Below are 24125 nucleotides of genomic sequence, written 5' to 3' on the forward strand. Positions count from 1 at the left end.
AAATTTAAAAAAAAATTAAAAAAAATAAAAAAAAATCCCAAAAAATTCCCAAAAAATTCCCAAAAATCCCAAATCCCTCCAAGCTCCCCCAGAATTCCCAAAATTCCACCCAGAATTCCCAAAAATCAAAAAAAATCCCCCCAAAATCCCCCCAAAATCCCAAAAAAATGCAAAAAAATTTAAAAAAAAATTAAAAAAAATAAAAAAAAATCCCAAAAAATTCCCAAAAAATTCCCAAAAATCCCAAATCCCTCCAACCTCCCCCAGAATTCCCAAAATTCCCCAAATTCTGGGAATTCTCCCCCAAATTTACCGGGATAAAACCACGACCATGGCGTAGATGTCGATGGCGGCGTCGGCCACGCGCATCAGGGCGAATTGTTCCTCTGGTTTTTTTTTTGGGGGGGAATTTTGGGGTTTCAGGAACCTCAAAATCCCCCAGAAACCCCAAAAATTGAATTTTTCATCCCAAAAAACCCCAGGAACCCCAAAATTCCCAAAAAATTTGGGTTAAAAATGGGAAAAAATAGAAAACTCCACCTCAAAATCCCAATTTTTTTCCCCAAATCCTCCCAAAATTCAACCCAAGAAGCCCCAAAATCCAATTTTTTAACCCCAAAATTGAATTTTTCATCCCAAAAAACCCCAGGAACCCCAAAATTCCCCAAAAATTTGGGTTAAGAACGACCAAAAATGGAAAATTCCACCTCAAAATCCCAATTTTTTGCCCCAAATCCCCCCAAAATTCAACCCAAGAAGCCCCAAAATCCAATTTTTTATCCCCAAAAATCCCCAAAATCGAATTTTTCATCCCAAAAATCCCCAGGAACCCCAAAATCCCCAAAAAATTTGGGTTAAAAATGGGAAAAAATGGAAAATTCCACCTCAAAATCCCAATTTTTTGCCCCAAATCCCCCAAAATCCAATTTTTTAACCCCAAAATCCATCCCAGGAACCCCAAAATCGAATTTTTCATCCCAAAAATCCCAAAAACCCCAAAATTCCCAAAAAATTCCGCCTGAATTTACCCAAAATCCCCCAAAATTCACCCAAAAAAAAATTCTCAAATTTTGGGTAAAAATTGGAAAATTTTGGTTAAAATTTAATTCAGAATTCCCAAAAATTCCAGGAAAAAATTTGGGAATTTTTGGGATTTCCCAACTTTTCCCTTTGGGGAGGGAAAATTGGATTTTTACCCTCAAAAAATGAGGAAAAAAAATGAAAATTTCGTTAAAATTTGGGATTTTTTTGGGTTTTTTTGGCTTTTTCGAGGTCGGGATTTTTTGGGAATTGTTCTAAAATTTGGGAATTGTCCCAAAATTGGGGTTTTTTTCCCCAAAAAAATCCTCACCCACGATTTTTTTGCCGTGTTTGATCAGCAGAGCCTCGGTGGTTTCGGAGAAGAGTTCCAGGCATTGCATGGCCTGAAAAAAGAAGGAAAATCGGTGAAAAATGACCCAAAATCGGCTGAAATTGACCCAAAATCGACCCAAAATTGACCCAAAATCGGCTGAAATTGACCCAAAATCGACCCCAAAATGGCCCCAAAATTGACCCAAAGATCAGCTTAAAATTGGCCCAAAATTGACCCAAAATTGGCTGAAATTGACCCAAAATCCGCCCCAAAATTGACCCAAGAATCAGCTTTAAATTGGCCCAAAATTGACCCAAAATCGGCTGAAATTGACCCAAAATCGACCCCAAAATTGACCCAAAATCGGCTGAAATTGACCCAAAATCCGCCCCAAAATTGACCCAAAATCGGCTGAAATTGACCCAAAATTGACCCAAAATTGACCCAAAATCGGCTGAAATTGACCCAAAATTGACCCAAAATTGACCCAAAATTGACCCAAAATCCGCCCCAAAATTGACCCAAAATTGACCCAAAATTGAACCAAAATTGACCCAAAAGTGGCTCAAAATTGGCCCAAAAATGGAAAAAATTGACCCAAAAATGACCCAAAAATGGCTAAAATTGAACCAAAATCAGCCCCAAAATGGCCCCAAAATTGACCCAAAAATGGCCAAAATGGGCCCAAAATCGGCCCCAAGATTGACCAAAAATTGGTCTCAAAATCAGCCAAAAATGGCCAAAATTGACCCAAAATCAACCCCAAAATTGACCCAAAATTGTTCCAAAATTGGCCAAAATTGACCCAAAATCAGCCCCAAAATTGACCAAAAATCGGCCCCAAAATCAGCCAAAATTGACCCAAAAATGACCCAGAAAATCAACCAAAATTGACCCAAAATTGACCAAAAAATGACCAAAATTGACCCAATTTTGGCCGATTTTGGGTCATTTTGGGTCAATTTTGGCCAATTTTGGGCCATTTTTGGCCGATTTTGGTGCTGATTTTGGAGCCAATTTTGGTCATTTTTGAGTCAATTTTGGGTCATTTTGGGTCAATTTTGGTCAATTTTGGGTCAATTTTGGGTCATTTTGGGTCAATTTTGGGTCAATTTTGGGTCAATTTTGGTCAATTTTAGGGCAATTTGGGGCCATTTTGGGTCAATTTTGGCCGATTTTGGGTCATTTTTGGGTCAATTTTGGGTCTATTTTGGGTCAATTTTGGCCAATTTTGGGTCATTTTTGGTGAATTTTGGCCGATTTTGGGTCAATTTTGGGTCATTTTGGGTCAATTTTGGGTCAGTTTTGGCTGATTTTGGGTCAATTTTGCGTCAATTTTGGGTCATTTTTGGCCATTTTTGGGTCAATTTTGGCCGATTTTGGGTCAATTTTGGGTCGAATTTGGGGTCAATTTTGGGACCCCGGATCCGATTTTGGGGTTTTTGGGGCTGAATTTTGTTGTTTTTGGGGTGAATTTGGAGGATTTTGGGTTCAATTTTGAATTTTTGGGGTGAATTTTGGGATAAATTTTGTTATTTTTGGGATAAATTTGGGGATTTTTGGGATAAATTTGGGGATTTTTGGGTTGAATTTGGGGTTTTTTGGGTCGAATTTTGGGATTTTTGGGTCGAATTTTGTTATTTTTGGGTCGAATTTGGGGTTTTTTGGGTCCCCGGATCCGATTTTGGGGTTTTTGGGGCTGAATTTTGTTGGTTTTGGGGTGAATTTGGGGGATTTTGGGTTCAATTTTGAATTTTTGGGGTGAATTTTGGGATAAATTTTGTTATTTTTGGGATAAATTTGGGGTTTTTTGGGATAAATTTGGGGTTTTTTGGGTCAAATTTGGGATTTTCTGGGTCGAATTTTGGGATTTTTGGGTCGAATTTGGGGGTTTTTGGGTCGAATTTGGGGATTTTTGGGTCGAATTTGGGGTTTTTTGGGACCCCGGATCCGATTTTGGGGTTTTTGGGGCTGATTTTTGTTGTTTTTGGGGTGAATTTGGAGGATTTTGGGTTCAATTTTGAATTTTTGGGAGTGAATTTTGGGATAAATTTTGTTGTTTTTGGGATAAATTTGGGGATTTTTGGGGTAAATTTTGTTATTTTTGGGTCGAATTTGGGGTTTTTTGGGTCAAATTTGGGGATTTTTGGGTCAAATTTGGGGTTTTTTGGGTCAAATTTGGGGATTTTTGGGTCAAATTTGGGGATTTTTGGGTCAAATTTGGGGATTTTTGGGTCGAATTTGGGGTTTTTTGGGTCGAATTTTGTTATTTTTGGGTCGAATTTGGGGTTTTTTGGGTCCCCGGATCCGATTTTGGGGTTTTTGGGGCTGAATTTTGTTGTTTTTGGGGTGAATTTGGAGGATTTTGGGTCAGGACTCACCTGCTGAGCTCCGTCCTTCAGCTCGGGGTGCACCAGGTGCTGCAGGGAGAGCCCCGAGCCCAGCCCGGCTTTCCTGGGGGGAAAATCCCGGAAAATTCCGGAAAAACCCGGAAAATTCCGGAGAATTCCGGAGAATTCCGGAAAATTCCGGGTCGGGGGAGGGAAAAAAGGGGATTTGGGGAGGAAAAATGGGATTTTTAGGGGAAAAAATTGAATTTTTGGGGGGAAAAATGGGATTTTTGGGGGGAAAATTGAATTTTTTGGGGGGAAAATTGGGAATTTTGGGGGAAAAATGGGAATTTTGGGGGGAAAATTGAATTTTTTAGGGGGAAAATTGGGAATTTTGAAAGGAAATTGGGAATTTTGGGGGGAAAATAAATGGGATTTTTGGGGATAAATTTGGGAATAAGTTTGGGATAAATCTGGGATAAATTTGGGATAAATTCAGGATAAATTCAGGATAAATTTGGGATAAATTTGGGATAATTTTGGGATATTTTGGGATAAATTCAGGATAAATTCGGGATAAATTCAGGATAAATTCGGGATAAATTCAGGATAAATTTGGGATAAATTCAGGATAAATTCGGGATAAATTCAGGATAAATTCGGGATAAATTCAGGATAAATTCGGGATAAATTCAGGATAAATTCGGGATAAATTCAGGATAAATTTGGGATAAATTCAGGATAAATTCAGGATAAATTCAGGATAAATCTGGGATATTTTGGGATAAATTTGGGATAAATTTGGGATAAATTTGGGATAAATTCAGGATAAATTCAGGATAAATTCGGGATAATTTTGGGATAAATTTGGGATAAATTCAGGATAAATTTGGGATAATTTTGAGATAAATTCAGGAGAAATTCAGGGTAAATTTGGGATAAATTTGGGATAAATTTGGGATAAATTTGGGATAATTTTGGGATAAATTCAGGATAAATTTGGGATAAATTCAAGAGAAATCTGGGAATATTTTGGGATAAATCTGGGAATATTTTGGGATAAATTTGGGAATATTTGGGGATAAAATTGGGATAAATTCGGGATAAATTCAGGATAAATTCGGGATAAATTTGGGATACATTCAGGATAAATTCGGGATAAATTCAGGATAAATTTGGGATAAATTTGAGATAAATTCAGGAGAAATTCAGGGTAAATTTGGGATAAATTTGGGATAAATTTGGGATAAATTCAGGATAAATTTGGGATAAATTTGGGATAATTTTGGGATAAATTCAGGATAAATTTGGGATAAATTCAAGAGAAATCTGGGAATATTTTGGGATAAATTTGGGAATGTTTTGGGATAAATTTGCGATATTTTGGGATAAAATTGGGATAAATTTGGGATAAAGTCAGGATAAATTCGGGATAAATTTGGGAATGTTTTGGGATAATTTTGGGATAAATCTGGGAATGTTTTGGGATAAATTCAGGATAAATTCAGGATAATTTGGGAATATTTTGGGATAAATCTGGGAATGTTTTGGGATGTTTTGGGAATGTTTTGGGATAAATTTGGGATAAATCTGGGAATGTTTTGGGATAAATTTGGGATAAATCTGGGAATGTTTTGGGATGTTTTGGGAATGTTTTGGGATAAATTTGGGATAAATCTGGGAATGTTTTGGGATAATTTTGGGATAAATTTGGGAATGTTCTGGGATGTTTTGGGAATGTTTTACCTGCGGATTCTCTTGGCCACCTCCCCCGTCAGGATCCCGACGTTGCCCAGGGGGTCCCTGAGAGCCGCCTGAACCCCCCGGAGCTGCAGCCCCAAAACCTGCGGGGGAAATTCCCAAAATTCCGGGAAAAATTCCCAAAAATCCCGGAAAAAATTCCCAAAAATCCCGGGAAAAATTCCCAAAAATCCTGGGAAAAATCCCCCAAAACCTGCGGGGAAAATTCCCAAAATTCCGGGAAAAATTCCCAAAAATCCTGGGAAAATCCTGGGAAAAATCCCCCAAAACCTGCGGGGGAAATTCCCAAAATTCCAGGAAAAATTCCAGGAAAAATTCCCAAAAATCTCGGGAAAAACACACCAAAAATCCCGGGAAAATCCTGGGAAAAATCCCCCAAAACCTGCGGGAAAAAATTCCCAAAATTCCGGGAAAAATTCCCAAAAATCCTGGGAAAAATCCCCCAAAATTCCCAGTCCCTCCCAGTCCATCCCAGTTTGTCCCAGTCTGTTCCCAGTCCCTCCCAGTGACCCCAAATCCCCTCCCAGTCCCTCCCAGTGACCCCAAATCCCCTCCCAGTCCCTCCCAGTTTGCCCCAGTTTGTCCCAGTTTGTCCCAGTCCATCCCAAATCCCCTCCCAGTTTGTCCCAGTCCCTCCCAGTCCCTCCCAGTCCCTCCCAGTCTGCCCCAGTTCGTCCCAGTCCATCCCAGTTTGTCCCAGTCCATCCCCAGTCCATTCCAGTGACCCCAAATCCCCTCCCAGTCCCCCCCAGTCTGTCCCAGTCCATCCCAGTTTGTCCCAGTTTGCCCCAGTCTGTTCCCAGTCCATTCCAGTCCCTCCCAGTCCCTCCCAGTCCATTCCAGTCCCTCCCAGTCCATCCCAGTCCATCCCAGTCCATCCCAGTTTGCCCCAGTTTGCCCCAGTCCCTCCCAGTCCCCCCCAGTTTGTCCCAGTGTGCCCCAGTCTGTCCCAGTCCATCCCAGTCCATCCCAGTCCCCCCCAGTTTGCCCCAGTCCCCCCCAGTCTGCCCCAGTCTGTCCCAGTTTGTCCCAGTCTGTTCCCAGTCCCTCCCAGTGACCCCAAATCCCCTCCCAGTCCCCCCCAGTCCCCCCCAGTTTGTCCCAGTCCATCCCAGTCCATCCCAGTCCATCCCAGTTTGTCCCAGTTTGTCCCAGTCCATCCCAGTCCATCCCAGTCCCCCCCAGTCCCCCCCAGTCCATCCCAGTTTGTCCCAGTCCCCCCCAGTTTGCCCCAGTGTGCCCCCCAGTCCATCCCAGTTTGTCCCAGTTTGCCCCAGTCCGTCCCAGTTTGTCCCAGTTTGTCCCAGTTTGCCCCAGTTTGCCCCAGTTTGTCCCAGTTTGCCCCAGTCCGTCCCAGTTTGCCCCAGTTTGCCCCAGTGGCACCTGGCAGCCCTGCAGGGCCAGGAACAGCCTCAGGACGTCGTTGGCTCCCTCGAAAATGCGGAAAACTCTCAAATCCCGCAGCACGCGCTCGACACCCGGCTCCTGATCCCGGAAACCGGGAGTGAGAAAAGAGCGGGAAACAGCAGGAAAAACAACGGGAAACAACGGGAAAAGAGCGGGAAAACCGGGAGTGAGAAAAGAGCGGGAAAAACAACGGGAAAACAATGGGAAAAGAGCGGGAAAAGAGCGGGAAAACCGGGAGTGAGAAAAGAGCGGGAAAAGAGCGGGAAAACAACGGGAAAACAACGGGAAACAGCGGGAAAAGAGCGGGAAAACAACGGGAAAACCGGGAGTGAGAAAAGAGCCGGAAAAGAGCGGGAAAACAACGGGAAAAGAGCGGGAAAAGAGCGGGAAAAGAGCGGGAAAAGAGCGGGAAAAACAACGGGAAAAGAGCGGGAAAAACAATGGGAAAAGAGCGGGAAAAGAGCAAGAAAACAGCGGGAAAAGAGCGGGAAAAGAGCGGGAAAAGAGCGGGAAAAACAACGGGAAAACCGGGAGTGAGAAAAGAGCGGGAAAAGAGCGGGGAAACAACGGGAAAAGAGCGGGAAAAGAGCGGGAAAAGAGCGGGAAAAGAGCGGGAAAAGAGCGAGAAAAGAGCGGGAAAAACAACGGGAAAAGAGCGGGAAAACAATGGGAAAAGAGCGGGAAAAGAGCGGGAAAAGAGCGGGGAACAGCGGGAAAAACAATGGGAAAACAACGGGAAAAACAATGGGAAAAGAGCGGGAAAAGAGCGGGAAAAGAGCGGGAAAATCAACGGGAAAACAACGGGAAACAACGGGAAAAACAATGGGAAAAGAGCGGGAAAAGAGTGGGAAAACAATGGGAAAACAACGGGAAAAACCAGGAGTGAGAAAAGAGCGGGAAGAGAGCGGGAAAAGAGCAGGAAAAACAACGGGAAACAGCCGGAAAAGAGCGGGAAAAGAGCGGGAAAAGAGCGGGAAAAGAGCGGGAAAAGAGCGGGAAGAGAGCGGGAAAAGAGCGGGAAAAGAGCGGGAAAAGAGCGGGAAAACAATGGGAAACAGCGGGAAAAACTGGGAATGGGGCAGGGAAAAGAGCGGGAAAAATACCCAGGAAAAACCGGGAATGGGATGGGAAAAACTGGGAAAAACCAGGAAAAATTGGGAAAAATTGGGAAAAATTGGGAAAAATTGGGAAAAATTGGGAATGGGACTGGGAAAAATCAGGAAAACCCAGGAAAAACCAAGAAAAATTGGGAAAAATTGGGAAAAAGCGGGAATGGGATGGGAAAAATTGGGAAAAGGTGGGGAAAACCAGGAAAAATTGGGAAAAATTGGGAAAAATTGGGAAAAAGCGGGAAAATGCAGGAAAAATTGGGAAAAATTGGGAATGGGAAGGGAAAAACTGGGAAAAACTGGGAAAAATTGGGAAAAACTGGGAAAAACCAGGAATGGGATGGGAAAAACTGGGAAAAACCAAGAAAAATTGGGAAAAACCGGGAATGGGACTGGGAAAAATCAGGAAAAACCAGGAAAAACCAAGAAAAATTGGGAAAAATTGGGAAAAAGCGGGAATGGGATGGGAAAAAATGGGATAAATTGGGAAAATCTAGGAAAAATTGGGAAAAATTGGGAAAAACCGGGAATGGGACTGGGAAAAATCAGGAAAAACCAGGAAAAACCAAGAAAAATTGGGAAAAATTGGGAAAAAGCGGGAATGGGATGGGAAAAATTGGGAAAAGGTGGGGAAAACCAGGAAAAATTGGGAAAAATTAGGAAAAATTGGGAAAAAGCGGGAATGGGATGGGAAAAAATGGGATAAATTGGGAAAATCTAGGAAAAATTGGGAAAAATTGGGAAGAAAAGCTGGGAAAAATTGGGAAAAAGCGGGAATGGGATGGGAAAAGTTGGGAATGGAATGGAAAAAACCAGGAAAAACCGGGAAAAACCAGGAAAAATTGGGAAAAATTGGGAATGGGATGGGAAAAACTGGGAAAAACCGGGAAAAATTGGAAAAACTTGGGAAAAACTGGGAAAAAATGGGAATGGGATGGAAAAAATTGGGAATGGGATGGGAAAAACCAGGAAAAATTGGGAAAACCGGGAATGGGATGGGAAAAATAAGGAAAAAGCGGGAAAAACCAGGAAAAATTGGGAAAAACCGGGAATGGGACTGGGAAAAACCGGGAAAAATTGGGAAAAATTGGGAAAATCCGGGAATGGGATGGGAAAAAGCGGGAAAAGGCGGGAAAATCCGGGAATGGGATTTGGGTTTGGGTCTCACCTGCATGAATCCCATCCCCCCCATGACCTGGATGCACTCGTCAGCCACGGCCCAGGCGGCTTCCTGCAATTCCAGGGGAAATCCGGGAATTCCGGGGGAAATCCGGGAATTTTGGGGGAAAAAATGAGAATTTTGGAGGGAAAAAATGGGAATTTTGGGGGAAAAAGGGAAAAATTTGGGTTAAAAACCGACCTGGGGAAGCTCAGAATTCCCAAAGTTTCCTCAAAGCCGAAAAATTCCTCCCAAAGTTCCCAAGGAATTCCCAAAAATGCCAAAAGTTCCAACAGAATTCCCAAAAAATCCCCAAAAATCCCCCCAAAAATACCCCAAAAAATCACAAAATATCCAAAAAGTTCCCAAAAAAAATCCCCAAAAAATTCAAAAAAAATCCCCAAAAATCTCCCAAAAAATCCCCAAAAAATTCAAAAAAAATCCCCAAAAAATCCCCAAAAATTCCCCAAAAAATCCCCCCAAAAATCCAGAAAAATCCCAAAAATCCCCCAAAAAATTCCCAAAAAAGCCCCAAAAAATCCCCAAAAATCCCCAAAAAAATCCCAAAAAAATCCCAAAAAATTAAAAAAAAATCCCCCCAAAATTCCCAAAAAATCCAAAAAATTCCCCCAAAATTCCCCCCAAAAAATCCCAAAAAAATCCCCCAAAATCCCCAAAAATTCCCAAAAAATTCCCAAAAAAATCCCCTAAAAAATCCCAAAAAACCCCCCAAAAAATCCCCCAAAATTCCAAAAAATCCCCAAAAAATCCAAAAAAATCCCAAAAAATTCCCAAAAATTCCCAAAAAAATCCCCAAAAATCCCCAAAAATCCCAAAAAATCCCAAAAAAATCCCCAAAAATCCCAAAAAATCCCCAAAAAAATCCCAAAAAACCCCAAAAAATCCAAAAAAATCCCAAAAAATTCCCAAAAATTCCCCCAAAAAATCCCAAAAAATCCCCCAAAAAATCCAGAAAAATCCCAAAAAAATCCAAAAAAATCCAAAAAAATCCCCCCAAAATTCCCAAAAAAATCCCAAAATTCCCCCAAAAATCCCAAAAAAATCCCCCAAAAATCCCAAAAAAATTCCAAAAAATTCCCAAAAAATCCCCAAAAAATCCCCAAAAATTCCCAAAAAATTCCCCAAAAAATCCCGAAAAAATTCAAAAAAAATCCAGAAAAATCCCCAAAAAATCCCAAAAACCCCCAAAAAATCCCCAAAAATCCCAAAAAATCCCCAAAAATCCCCAAAAATCCCAAAAAATTCCCAAAAAATCCCCAGAATTCCCTCCCAGCCCCTCCCAAATTCCCGGAATTTTGGGAATCTCCTCACGGATCCGAAGATTTTGCTGATGGCCGCCTCCATCTGGAAGTCGGGATCGCCCCTGTCCATGTTGGCGCTGATCATGAAAGCCATGGACTGGAATTTCGGGAAGAAAAATCGGGAATTTGGGACATTCCCGGAATTCCGGGGCTTCCCCGCCGCCGTTCCAGGGGTTTCCCGTAAAAAAACCCCGGAATTTTGGCGGGAAACGCCAGAAATTCCCGGGAAATTTCACCCCCGAATGGAGCTGGGATGGGAATTCCCGAGGAAATTTGGGAATTTGAGGCGGTTCCAGAAAAATTCTGAGGTTTTTTAGGGAGTTTTGGGGTGGATTTGGTGGAATTTCCCAAAAATTCCGTCAAATCTTCCCAAATTCCACCCAAAAATCCCAAAATTCCCCCTAAATTCCCCCTAAAATTCCCCCAAATCTCCCCAAATTCCCCCCAAATTCCCCCAAAATTCCCCAAATTCCCCCAAAATTCCCAAAATTCCCCCAAAATTCCCAATTTTTTCAGGATAAATCCCAAAATTCCCCCAAATTCCCCCAAAATTCCTCCCAAATTCCCCCTAAAATTCCCCAAAATTCCCCCAAATCTTCCCAAATTCCACCAAAATCCCCAAAATTCCCCCAAAATTCCCAATTTTTTTGGGATAAATCCCAAAATTCCCCCCAAATTTCCCCTAAAATTCCCCAAAATTCCCAATTTTTTCAGGATTAATCCCAAAATTCCCCCCAAATTCCCCCTAAAATTCCCAAATTCCCCAAAATTCCCCCAAATTCCCCCCAAATCTTCCCAAATTCCCCCCAAAATTCCCCAAAATTCCCTAAAAATCTCCAAAAATTCCCCAAATCTTCCCAAATTCCCCCTAAAATTCCCAAAAAAACCCCCAAAACTCCCAATTTTTTCAGGATAAATCCCAAAATTCCCACAATTCCTGGAATTTCCCCCCAAAATTCCCAATTTTTTCGGGATAAATCCCAAAATTCCCCCCAAATTCCCCCTAAAATTCCCAAATTCCCCCCAAAATTCCCCAAAATCTTCCCAATTTCCCCCTAAAATTCCCCAAAATTCCCCAAATTCCCCCAAAATTCCCAATTTTTTCCGAATAAATCCCAAAATCCCCCCAAATTCCCCCTAAAATTCCCCAAAATTCCCCCAAATCTTCCCAAATCCCCCCAAAATTCCCAATTTTCCCCCCAAATTCCCCAAATTCCCCCCAAAATTCCCCAAAATCTCCAAAAATTCCCCAAATTCCCCCCAAATTCCCCAAAATTCCCCCCAAAATTCCCCAAAATTCCCTAAAAATCCCCAAAAATTCCCTAAAAATCCCCAAAAATTCCCTAAAAATCTCCAAAATTCCCCCAAATTCCCCCCAAAATTCCCCAAATCCCCCTAAAATTCCCTAAAATTTCCCCAAATTCCCCAAAATTCCCCAAAATTTCCCCAAAATTCCCCCAAATTCCCCCCAAAATTCCCCAAAATTCCCCAAAATTCCCTAAAAATCTCCAAAAATTCCCTAAAAATCCCCAAAATTCCCCCAAATCTTCCCAAAATTCCCCCTAAAATTCCCCAAATTCCCCCAAATCTTCCCAAATCCCCCCAAAATTCCCAATTTTCCCCCCAAATTCCCCAAAATTCCCCCCAAAATTCCCAAAATTCCCCCCAAAATTCCCAAAAATTCCCTAAAAATCCCCCAAAATTCCCTAAAAATCCCCAAAAATTCCCTAAAAATCTCCAAAATTCCCAAAATTCCCCCCAAAATTCCCCAAAATTTCCCCAAAATTCCCCCAAATTCCCCCCAAAATCCCAAAAAATTCCCTAAAAATCCCCAAAAATTCCCTAAAAATCCCCAAATTCCCCCCAAAATTCCCCAAATTCCCCCCAAAATTCCCCAAATTCCCCCCAACCTCCCCAAATTTCTCCAAAATTCCGGATTTTCCCGGGAATTCCTGGAATTCACCTCGGTGACGTAATGCAGCATCGCCATCCTGCCCAACTTCTCCTGCACGGCCCCGAATTCGTGGATTTTGGATCCGAACTGGGAGCGGTTGGAAGCGTGGGAAACCTGGAAAGAATTCCCAAAGTTCGGCAAAATCCCGGGAAAAATCGGGAATGGGAGGGAAAAGAGGGAATTGGGGGGATTTTAGGGAATTTTGGGGGTTTTTAGGGGAATTTTTGGGGAATCTTGGGGAATTTTTGGGATTTTTTTTGAATTTTAAGGGAATTTTAGGGAATTTTTAGGGAATTTTGGGGATTTTTTAGGGAATTTTTAGGAAATTTTGGGGATTTTTAGGGAATTTTGGGGAATTTTTAGGGAACTTTGGGGATTTTTAGGGAATTTTGGGGATTTTTTAGGGAATTTTGGGGATTTTTTAGGGGATTTTGGGGATTTTTTAGGGGATTTTTAGGGAATTTTGGGGATTTTTTAGGGGATTTTTAGGGAATTTTGGGGATTTTTAGGGAATTTTTGGGGAATTTTGGGGATTTTTAGGGAATTTTAAGGGAATTTTTTTGGATTTTTAGGGAATTTTTGGGGATTTTTGGGGAATTTTGGGGAATTTTGGGGAATTTTGGGGATTTTTAGGGAATTTTTAGGGAATCTTTTGGGAATTTTTAGGGAATTTTGGGGATTTTTAGGGAATTTTGGGGATTTTTAGGGAATTTTGGGGAATTTTTAGGGAACTTTGGGGATTTTTAGGGAATTTTGGGAATTTTTTAGGGGATTTTGGGGATTTTTTAGGGGATTTTTCGGGAATTTTGGGGAATTTTGGGGATTTTTAGGGAATTTTGGGGATTTTTAGGGAATTTTGGGGATTTTTAGAGGAATTTTTAGGGAATTTTGGGGATTTTTAGGGAATTTTGGGGATTTTTAGGGAATTTCTCATCCGATTTTCTCTGGGATTATTCCAAATTTTTCCCAGGATTTTCCCCAAATTTTTCCCGAATTTTCCCTGATTCTCTCTGGAATTTTTCCCAATTTTCCCCCGATTTTTTCCGGGATTTTTCCCGATTTTTTCTGGGATTTTTCCCGAATTTTCCCAGGATTTTTCCCAGATTTTCCCGGCTCCTCACCGCGTGCTCCATGAGCCCCCGGATGGTTCCGGCCAGGGCAGATTTTCCCCGATTTTTTCTGGGATTTTTCCCCAATTTTTTCCCTGATTTTTTTCTGAATTTTCCCCGATTTTTTCCGGGATTTTTCCTGAATTTTCCCCGAATTTTCCCCGAATTTCCCCGGGATTTTTCCCCGAATTTTCCCCGATTTTTTCTGGGATTTTTCCCAACACTTCCCTGAATTTTCTCCGATTTTTCCCGGGATTTTTCCCACCCATTCCTGGGATTTTCCCAGGATTTTCCCGGGATTTTTCCAGGATTTTCCCCGAATTTTCCCGGGATTTTCCCGGCTCCTCACCGCGTGCTCCATGAGCCCCCGGATGGTTCCGGCCAGGGCAGATTTTCCCCGAATTTTCCCAGGATTTTTCCAGGATTTTTCCTGAATTTTCCCGGCATTTTCCCCGATTTTTCCCGGGATTTTTACAGGATTTTTCCCCGAATTTTCCCCGAATTTTCCCCGATTTTTCCCGAATTTTCCCCGAATTTTCCCGGGATTTTTCCCGAATTTTCCCCGTTTTTTCCCGGGATTTTCCCAGGATTTTCCCGGTATTTTCCCCGAATTTTTCCAGGATTTTCCCAGCTCCTCACCGCGTGCTCCATGAGCCCCCGGATGGTTCCGGCCAGGGCAGATTTTCCCCGATTTTTTCTGGGATTTTTCCCCAACACGTCCCCAAATTTTCCCCGAATTTTTCCGGGATTTTCCCAGGATTTTCCCGGGATTTTTCCCGATTTTTTCTGGGATTTTTCCCCAATTTTCCCTGGATTTTTCCCGATTTTTTCCGGGATTTTTCCAGGATTTTTCCCAAATTTTCCCCAATTTTTTCCCGAATTTTTCCTGAATTTTCCCCGAATTTTCCCCGAATTTTCCCCAAATTTTCTCCGAATTTTCCCGGGATTTTTTCCAGGATTTTTCCAGGATTTTTCCTGATTTTTCCCTGAATTTTCCCCGAATTTTCCCGGGATTTTTCCCCAATTTTCCCAGGATTTTTCCCGAATTTTCCCTGATTTTTACCCGGATTTTCCTGGGATTTTTCCCCAATTTTTCCCCAATTTTCCCGGGATTTTTCCCGGATTTCCCAGCTCCTCACCGCGTGCTCCATGAGCCCCCGGATGGTTCCGGCCAGGGCAGATTTTCCCCGATTTTTTCTGGGATTTTTCCCAACACTTCCCTGAATTTTTCCCCAATTTTCCCCGATTTTTCCCGGTATTTTCCCGGGATTTTTCCAGGATTTTCCCAGGATTTTCCCTGGATTTTCCCATGATTTTCCGGGATTTTCCCAGCTCCTCACCGCGTGCTCCATGAGCCCCCGGATGGTTCCGGCCATGGCCGCGGCCATCCCGAAGCGGCCGTTGTTGAGGATGGCCATGGCCACCTTGAAGCCCGAGCCCGGCGCTCCCAGGACGTTCCCGGCCGGAATTTTCACGTCCGAGAAGTGAACGGACGCCGTGTTGGAGGCGCGGATGCCCAGCTTCTTCTCGGGGGGACCGCTGGGAAAAACGGGGGGAAAAGGGGGAAAAAAGGGGGGAAATCATGGGGAAACAGTGGGAAAAATGTGGGAAAAGGGGGGGAAAATGGGGGGAAATCATAGGGAAAACAGTGGGAAAAATGTGGGAAAAACGGGGGGAAAAGGGGGGAAAAAAGGGGGGGAAATCATGGGAAAAATGGGTGGGAAAAGGGGGGGAAAAATGTGGGAAAAATCATGGGAAAAATGGGGAAAAAGGGGGGGAAAATGTGGGGAAAACGTGGGGAAATGGGTGGGAAAAGGGTGGGAAAAATGGGGGGAAAGGGGGGAAAAAAGAGGGGAAAAATGGGGGGAAATCATGGGAAAACAGTGGGAAAAACCATGGGAAAAATGGGGGAAAAGGGGGGAAAATGGGGGGAAAAATGGGGGGAAATCATGGGAAAAATGGGGAAAAGGGGGGAAAATGTGGGGAAAAATGTGGGGAAAAGGGGGGAAAAATGGGGGGAAATCATGGGAAAATGGGTGGGAAAAACCATGGGAAAAATGGGGGAAAAGGGGGGAAAAGGGGTGGGAAAAATGTGGGAAAAACGTGGGGAAATGGGTGGGAAAAATGGGGGAAAAATGTGGGAAAATCATGGGAAAAATGGGGGAAAAGGGGGGAAAATCATAGGGAAAACAGTGGGAAAAGGGTGGGAAAAATGGGGGAAAATGGGTGGGAAAAATCATGGGAAAAATGGGGGAAAAGGGGGGGAAAATGTGGGGAAAAATGTGGGGAAAAATGGGGGGAAATCATGGGAAAATGGGTGGGAAAAACATGGGAAAAATGTGGGAAAAGGGGGGAAAAAGGGGGAAAAATGGGGGGAAAATGTGGGGAAAAGGGGCGAAAAATCATGGGAAAAATGGGGGAAAATGGGGGGAAAAGGGGGGGGAAAAGGAAGGGAAAATGGGGGGGAAAAGGGGGGGAAAATGGGGGAAAGGGGGGAAAAATGGGGAAAAATGTGGGGAAATGTGTGGGAAAAGGGTGGGAAAAGGAAGGGAAATGGGTGGGAAAAATGGGGGAAAAGGGGGGGAAAATGGGGAAAAATGTGGGAAAAATGTGGGGAAATGGGTGGGAAAAGGGTGGGAAAAGGAAGGGAAATGGGTGGGAAAAGGAAGGGAAATGGGTGGGAAAAATGGGGGAAAAGGGGGGAAAAATGTGGGAAAATCGTGGGAAAAGGGAGGGAAAAGGAAGGGAAAAGGAAGGGAAAAGGGTGGGAAAAATGTGGGAAAATCATAGGGAAAACAGTGAGAAAAGGGGGGGAAAATGGTGGGAAAATGGGGGAATAAACGTGGGGAAAACGTGGGGAAATGGGTGGGAAAAGGGTGGGAAAAATGGGTGGGAAAAATGGGGGGAAAAGGGGGGGAATAATGGGGGAAAAATGTGGGGAAATCGTGGGAAAATGGGTGGGAAAAACCATGGGAAAAGGGGGGAAAATCATAGGGAAAACGATGGGAAAAGGGGGGGAAAAATGGGGGAAAAAGGGGAAAAAGGGGGGGGAAAATGTGGGAATAAACGTGGGGAAATCATGGGAAAATGGGTGGGAAAAGGGGGGGGAAAGGGGTGGGAAAAATGTGGAAAAAATGTGGGAAAAAATGGGAAAAAAATGGGAAAAAAATGGGAACAAAATGAGAAAAAAAATGGGAAAAAAATGGGAACAAAAGGGAAAAAAATGGGAAAAAAATGGGGAAAAAATGGTAAAAAAATGGGAAAAAATGAGAAAAAAATGTGAAAAAAATGAGAAAAAAATGGGAAAAAATGAGAAAAAAATGGGAAAAAATGAGAAAAAAATGTGAAAAAAATGGGAAAAAATGGGAAAAAATGGGAAAATCATGGGAAAAAAATGGAAAAAAAATGGGAACAAAATGGTAAAAAAAGGGAAAAAAATGTGAAAAAAATGGGAAAAAAATGGGAAAAAAATGTGAAAAAAATGGGAAAAAATGGGAAAAAAAGGGGAAAAAAATGGGAACAAAATGGGAAAAAAAGGGGAAAAAAATGTGAAAAAAATGGGAAAAAATGGGAAAAAATGGGGAAAAAAATGGGAAAAAATGGGAAAAAAATGGTAAAAAAATGTGAAAAAAATGGGAAAAAATGGGAAAAAATGGGGAAAAAAATGGGAACAAAATGGGAAAAAAAGGGGAAAAAAATGTGAAAAAAATGGGAAAAAATGGGAAAAAATGGGGAAAAAAATGGGAAAAAATGGGAAAAAAATGGTAAAAAAATGTGAAAAAAATGGTAAAAAAATGTGAAAAAAATGGGAAAAAAATGTGAAAAAAATGGGAAAAAATGTGAAAAAAATGGTAAAAAAATGTGAAAAAAATGTGAAAAAAATGTGAAAAAAATGTGAAAAAAATGTGAAAAAAATGGTAAAAAAATGTGAAAAAAATGGGAAAAAATGTGAAAAAAATGGGAAAAAAATGGGAAAAAATGGGAAAAAAATGGGAAAAAAAGGGGAAAAAATGGGAAAAAATGGGAAAAAAAGGGGAAAAAATGGGAAAAAATGGGAAAAAAATGGGAAAAAAAGGAGAAAAAAATGGGAAAAAATGGGAAAAAAATGTGAAAAAAATGGGAAAAAATGGGGAAAAAATGGGAAAAATTTGGAATAAAATGGGAAAAAAAGGGAAAAATTGGGAAAAAAATGGGGATAAAATGTGAAAAAAATGGGAAAAAAATGTGAAAAAAATGGGAAAAAAATGGTAAAAAAATGTGAAAAAAATGTGAAAAAAATGGGAAAAAAAATGGGAAAAAATGGGAAAAAAATGGGAAAAAAATGGGAACAAAATGGTAAAAAAATGGTAAAAAAATGGGAAAAAAATGTGAAAAAAATGTGAAAAAAAGGGAAAAAAATGTGAAAAAAATGAGAAAAAAAATGGGAAAAAATGGGAAAAAAATGGGAAAAAAATGGGAAAAAAATGGGAAAAAAATGTGAAAAAAATGTGAAAAAAAGGGAAAAAAATGTGAAAAAAATGAGAAAAAAAATGGGAAAAAATGGGAAAAAAATGGGAAAAAAATGGGAAAAAAATGGGGAAAAAAATGGGGAAAAAATGGGAAAAAAAGGGAAAAAAATGGGAAAAAAATGGGAAAAAATGGGAAAAAAATGGGAAAAAAAGGGGAAAAAATGGGAAAAAATGGGAAAAAAATGGGAAAAAAATGGGAAAAAATGGGAAAAAAATGGGAAAAAAAGGAGAAAAAAATGGGAAAAAATGGGAAAAAAATGTGAAAAAAATGGGAAAAAATGGGGAAAAAATGGGAAAAATTTGGAATAAAATGGGAAAAAAAGGGAAAAATTGGGAAAAAAATGGGGATAAAATGTGAAAAAAATGGGAAAAAAATGTGAAAAAAATGGGAAAAAAATGGTAAAAAAATGTGAAAAAAATGTGAAAAAAATGGGAAAAAAAATGGGAAAAAATGGGAAAAAAATGGGAAAAAAATGGGAACAAAATGGTAAAAAAATGGTAAAAAAATGTGAAAAAAATGTGAAAAAAAGGGAAAAAAATGTGAAAAAAATGAGAAAAAAAATGGGAAAAAATGGGAAAAAAATGGGAAAAAAATGGGAAAAAAATGGGAAAAAAATGTGAAAAAAATGTGAAAAAAATGTGAAAAAAATGGGAAAAAAATGTGAAAAAAATGAGAAAAAAAGGGAAAAAAATGTGAAAAAAATGAGAAAAAAAATGGGAAAAAATGGGAAAAAAATGGGAAAAAATGGGAAAAAAATGGGAAAAAAATGGGGAAAAAAATGGGGAAAAAATGGGAAAAAAATGGGAAAAAATGAGGAAAAAATGGGAAAAAATGGGAAAAAAATGGGAAAAATGGGGAAAAAATGTGAAAAACAGGGAAAAAAATGGGGAAAAAATGGGAAAAAAATGGTAAAAAAATGGGAAAAAATGGGAAAAAAATGGGGAAAAAATGGTAAAAAAAAGGGAAAAAAAGGGAAAAAGAGGGGAAAGGTTGGGGATGGAATTTCCCTGGGATTCCCCTCCCAGCAGGGCCCGGGATTCCCGGAATTCCCGGAATTCCAGCTCCCAGCACTCACTGGGTGACGCCGCCGAAGCCGCGCTCCACGATGAACGCGGTGATTCTGTCCCGGGATTCCCCGGTCCGCTCGTCCCGGAGCGGGGTCTGGGCAAACACCGTGAACAGATCGGCGATGCCGCCGTTGCTGCGGGGGGAAAGGGGAATTTAGGGGAAAAAATGGGGATTTTGGGAAAAAAATTGGGGTTTTTGGGGGAAAAATTGGGGTTTTTAGGAAAAAAATTGGGGTTTTTAGGGGGAAAATTGGGGTTTTTAGGAAAAAAATTGGGGTTTTTAGGGGGAAAAATGGGAATTTTAGGAAAAAAATTGGGGTTTTTAGGGGGAAAAATGGGAATTTTGGGAAAAAAATTGGGGTTTTTAGGGGGAAAAATGGGAATTTTGGGAGGAAAATTGGGGTTTTTAGGGGGAAAAATGGGAATTTTAGGAAAAAAATTGGGGTTTTTAGGGGGAAAAATGGGAATTTTAGGAAAAAAATTGGGGTTTTTAGGGGGAAAAATGGGAATTTTGGGAAAAAAATTGGGGTTTTTAGGGGGAAAAATGGGAATTTTGGGAGGAAAATTGGGGTTTTTAGGGGAAAAATTGGGGTTTTTAGGAGGAAAATTGGGATTTTTGGGGGGGAAATGGGGATTTTAGGGGAAAAATTGGGGTTTTTGGGAAAAAAATTGGGGTTTTTAAGGGGAAAAATGGGATTTTTAGGGGGAAAATTGGGGTTTTTAGAGGAAAAAATGGGAATTTTGGGGGAAAATTGGGAATTTTAGGGGAAAATTGGGGGCAAAAATGGGGATTTGGGGGAAAAATTGGGGTTTTGGGAAAAAAATTGGGGTTTTTAAGGGGAAAAATGGGATTTTTAGGGGGAAAATTGGGATTTTTGGGAAAAAAATTGGGGTTTTTAGGGGGAAAAATGGGAATTTTGGGAAAAAAATCGAGGTTTTTAGGGGGAAAAATGGGAATTTTAGGAAAAAAATTGGGGTTTTTAGGAAAAAAACTGGGATTTTTAGGGGAAAAATTGGGGTTTTTGGGAAAAAAATTGGGATTTTTAGGAGAAAAATTGGGGGTTTTGGGAAAAAAATTGGGATTTTTAGGGGGAAAATTGGGGTTTTTAGGGGGAAAATTGGGACTTTTGGGGGGAAAATTGGGATTTTAGGGGGAAAATTGGGGTTTTTAGGTAAAAAGTTGGGATTTTTAGGGGGAAAATGGGGATTTTTGGGGGGGAAATGGGGATTTTGGGGGGAAAATTGGGATTTTTAGGGGGAAAATTGGGGTTTTTGGGGGGAAAAATGGGATTTTTAGGGGGAAAAATGGGAATTTTGGGAAAAAAATTGGGGTTTTTACGGGGAAAAATGGGAATTTTGGAGGGAAATGGGGATTTTTAGGGGGAAAAATGGGAATTTTGGGAAAAAATTCCAATTTTTCCCCCAAAATTTCCAATTTTTCCCCTTAAAATTCCAATTTTTGCCCCAAATTTCCAATTTTTGCCCCAAATTTCCACTCCACTCCACCCCAAATTCCCAAAATTCCCGGAATTCCCGACCTGATCCAGATTTTTTCCCCTTCCAAGGTCCAGAAGGTTCCGCAGGGGCTGGGAGTGGCTCGGCTCCGGATGGAGGCGGCGTCGGAGCCGCTGCCGGGTTCAGTCAGGCAAAAAGCGGCCACCAGTTCCCCTAAAAAAAATGGGAATTTGGGGATTTTTTTTGGAATTTTTTGGGATTTTTTTGGGATTTTTTTGGATTTTTTGGGGGATTTTTTGGGAATTTTTGGGGATTTTTTACGGATTTTTTCGGATTTTTTTGGGATTTTTTGGGGATTTTTTTAGGATTTTTTGGGGGATTTTTTGGGATTTTTTTTTAATTTTTTAGGGATTTTTTTGGGGATTTTTTGGGATTTTTTTGGGGGATTTTTTGGGATTTTTTGGGGGGATTTTTTGGGATTTTTTGGGAATTTTTTAGGAATATTTTGGGAATATTTTTGGGGGATTTTTTGGGATTTTTTGGGGATTTTTTGGGGATTTTTTTGGATTTTTTGGGATTTTTTGGGGAATTTTTGGGGATTTTTTGGGGATTTTTGGGGATTTTTTGGGATTTTTTGGGATTTTTTTGGGGATTTTTTTGGGATTTTTTGGGGATTTTTTGGGATTTTTTGGGGATTTTTTAGGGATTTTTTCGGATTTTTGGGGGATTTTTTGGGATTTTTGGGGATTTTTGGGGGATTTTTTGGGATTTTTTTGGGATTTTTTGGGATTTTTTGGGAATTTTTTGGGATTTTTTGGGATTTTTTTGGGGATTTTTTGGGATTTTTTGGGATTTTTTTGGGATTTTTTGGGATTTTTTGGGAATTTTTTGGGATTTTTTGGGATTTTTTTGGGGATTTTTTCGGGATTTTTTTGGAATTTTTTGGGATTTTTTTGGGATTTTTTTTGGATTTTTTTAGGATTTTTGGGGGATTTTTGGGATTTTTTTTGGATTTTTTGGGATTTTTTGGGGATTTTTTTGGGATTTTTTGGGATTTTTTTGGGACTTTTTGGGGATTTTTGGGGGATTTGTTTGGGATTTTTTTTGGAATTTTTTGGGAATTTTTTTGGGATTTTTGGGGATTTTTTGGGGATTTTTGGGGGGGACTTTTTAGGGATTTTTTGGGATTTTTTTGGGATTTTATGGGATTTTTTTGGGATTTTTGGGGAATTTTTCAGGGATTTTTTGGGAAGATTTTAAGAACATTTTAAGAACATTTTGGGAATTTTTTGGGAAGTTTTTAGGGATATTTCGGGAAGCTTTTAGGGATATTTTGGGAAGTTTTTAGGGATATTTTGGGAAGTTTTAGGGAATATTTTGGGGATATTTTGGGAAGTTTTTAGGGATATTTTGGGAAGTTTTTAGGGATATTTTGGGAAGTTTTTAGGAACATTTTGGGAAGTTTTTAGGGATATTTTGGGAATATTTTAGGGATATTTGGGGGATATTTTGGGGATATTTTGGGAATTTTTTGGGAATATTTTGGGGATATTTTGGGAAGTTTTTGGTGATATTTTGGGAGCATTCTGGGAACATTTTGGGAAGTTTTTGGTGATATTTTGGGAATATTTTGGGAATTTTTTGGGACCATTTTGGGGACATTCTGTGCTCACTGCGGGCTCACCCGTGGCCACCCGGGGCAGGTATTTCTCCTTCTGCTGGCGGCTCCCGAAGAGCAGCAGCCCCTTGAATCCGATGGATTGGTGGGCTCCGAGCGTGATCCCCACCCCCAGGTCGTGCTGGCCCACAATCTGCACCAGCCGAGCGTACTGGGGACACTGGCAGTTACTGGGAGGGACTGGGAGGGACTGGGAGCCACTGGGAGCCCAATTGGGGGGAGATCGGGGGGTCCCAGGGGGTCCCAGGGGGGTCCCAGGGGGATTTTTGGGGGTTTGGGGAGGATTTGGGGGCACTGGGAGTTACTGGGAGCACTGGGAGTTACTGGGAGGGACTGGGACCCCAATTGGGGGGAGATCGAGGGGTCCCAGGGGGGTCCCAGGGGGTCCCAGGGGGTCCCAGGGGGTCCCAGGGGGATTTTGGGGGGATTTTGGGGAGGTTTGGGTGGGCACCGAGCGTGATCCCCACCCCCAGGTCGTGCTGGCCCACGATCTGCACCAGCCGAGCGTACTGGGGACACTGGCAGTTACTGGGAGGGACTGGGAGGGCACTGGGAGCCACTGGGACCCCAATTGGGGGGAGATCGGGGGGTCCCAGGGGGTCCCAGGGGGTCCCAGGGGGGTTTCAGGGAGGTTTCAGGGGGATTTTTGGGGGTTTGGGGAGGATTTGGGGAGGATTTGGGAGCACTGGCAGTTACTGGGAGGGACTGGGAGCCCAATTGGGGGGAGATTGGGGGGTCCCAGGGGGTCCCAGGGGGTCCCAGGGGGATTTTGGGGGGATTTTGGGGAGGTTTGGGTGGGCACCGAGCGTGATCCCCACCCCCAGGTCGTGCTGGCCCACGATCTGCACCAGCCGAGCGTACTGGGGACACTGGGAGTTACTGGGAGGGACTGGGAGGGACTGGGACAAACTGGGAGCCACTGGGAGCCCAATTGGGGGGAGATTGGGGGGTCCCAGGGGGGTTTCAGGGAGGTTTGGGGGGGATTTTTGGAGGTTTGGGGAGGATTTGGGGGCACTGGGAGTTACTGGGAGGGACTGGGAGGGAACTGGGAGCCACTGGGACCCCAATTGGGGGGAGATTGGGGGGTCCCAGGGGGTCCCAGGGGGTCCCAGGGGGTCCCAGGGGGTCCCAGGGGGGTCCCAGGGGGGTTTCAGGGGGTCCCAGGCGGTCCCAGGGGGTCCCAGGGGGGTTTCAGGGGGGTCCCAGGGGGATTTTTGGGGGTTTGGGGAGGATTTGGGGGCACTGGGAGGGCACTGGGAGCACTGGGAGTTACTGGGAGGGCACTGGGAGGGACTGGGAGAGACTGGGAGGGACTGGGAGGGACTGGGACCCCAATTGGGGGGAGATTGGGGGGTCCCAGGGGGTCCCAGGGGGTCCCAGGGGGGTCCCAGGGGGTCCCAGGGGGTCCCAGGGGGTCCCAGGGGGATTTTGGGGGGATTTTGGGGAGGTTTGGGTGGGCACCGAGCGTGATCCCCACCCCCAGGTCGTGCTGGCCCACGATCTGCACCAGCCGAGCGTACTGGGAGCACTGGGAGTTACTGGGAGGAACTGGGAGCCCAATTGGGGGGAGATCGGGGGGTCCCAGGGGGTCCCAGGGGGTCCCAGGCGGTCCCAGGGGGTCCCAGGGGGGTTTCAGGGGGGTCCCAGGGGGATTTTTGGAGGTTTGGGGAGGATTTGGGGGCACTGGGAGTTACTGGGAGTTACTGGGAGGGAACTGGGAGCCACTGGGACCCCAATTGGGGAGAGATCGGGGGGTCCCAGGGGGTCCCAGGGGGTCCCAGGGGGTCCCAGGGGGGATTTTGGGGGGATTTTGGGGAGGTTTGGGTGGGCACCGAGCGTGATCCCCACCCCCAGGTCGTGCTGGCCCACGATCTGCACCAGCCGAGCGTACTGGGGACACTGGGAGTTACT

The 24125-nt window shown here is 42.6% G+C and overlaps 1 protein-coding gene and 1 long non-coding RNA gene across 7 annotated transcripts in view; one reads left to right on the top strand and one right to left on the bottom strand.

The window, feature by feature from the left end:
- The window catches only part of LOC147647492 (uncharacterized), a 164284-nt gene that overhangs the window by 75597 nt on the left and 64562 nt on the right, over positions 1-24125 (top strand). The gene's annotated exons all lie outside the window — the stretch shown is intronic.
- The window catches only part of ACADVL (acyl-CoA dehydrogenase very long chain), a 40649-nt gene that overhangs the window by 3322 nt on the left and 13202 nt on the right, over positions 1-24125 (bottom strand). For 4 of the 6 annotated variants that reach the window (XR_015281523.1, XM_086871796.1, XM_086871801.1 and 1 more), the window contains exons 7-18: positions 22221-22365; positions 20620-20749; positions 19090-19215; positions 14846-15044; positions 12406-12510; positions 10453-10539; positions 9130-9192; positions 6829-6930; positions 5431-5528; positions 3736-3808; positions 1352-1424; positions 314-386 (exon numbers count right to left, since the gene is read on the bottom strand). Coding sequence is in view for 5 of the 6 variants with exons in the window: in XM_086871796.1 (XP_086727922.1) it covers positions 314-386; positions 1352-1424; positions 3736-3808; positions 5431-5528; positions 6829-6930; positions 9130-9192; positions 10453-10539; positions 12406-12510; positions 14846-15044; positions 19090-19215; positions 20620-20749; positions 22221-22365 (1274 nt within the window). In the remaining variant the exon portion in view is untranslated. Of the gene's footprint in view, positions 1-313; positions 387-1351; positions 1425-3735; positions 3809-5430; positions 5529-6828; positions 6931-9129; positions 9193-10452; positions 10540-12405; positions 12511-14845; positions 15045-19089; positions 19216-20619; positions 20750-22220; positions 22366-22665; positions 22724-24125 lie in introns of all 6 variants that reach the window. The other 2 variants (XM_086871800.1, XM_086871802.1) reach the window with 2 other exon arrangements.

This window comes from Cyanistes caeruleus, chromosome 37, assembly GCF_971803275.1.
Source record: "Cyanistes caeruleus chromosome 37, bCyaCae1.hap1.1, whole genome shotgun sequence".
Taxonomy (NCBI): domain Eukaryota; kingdom Metazoa; phylum Chordata; class Aves; order Passeriformes; family Paridae; genus Cyanistes; species Cyanistes caeruleus.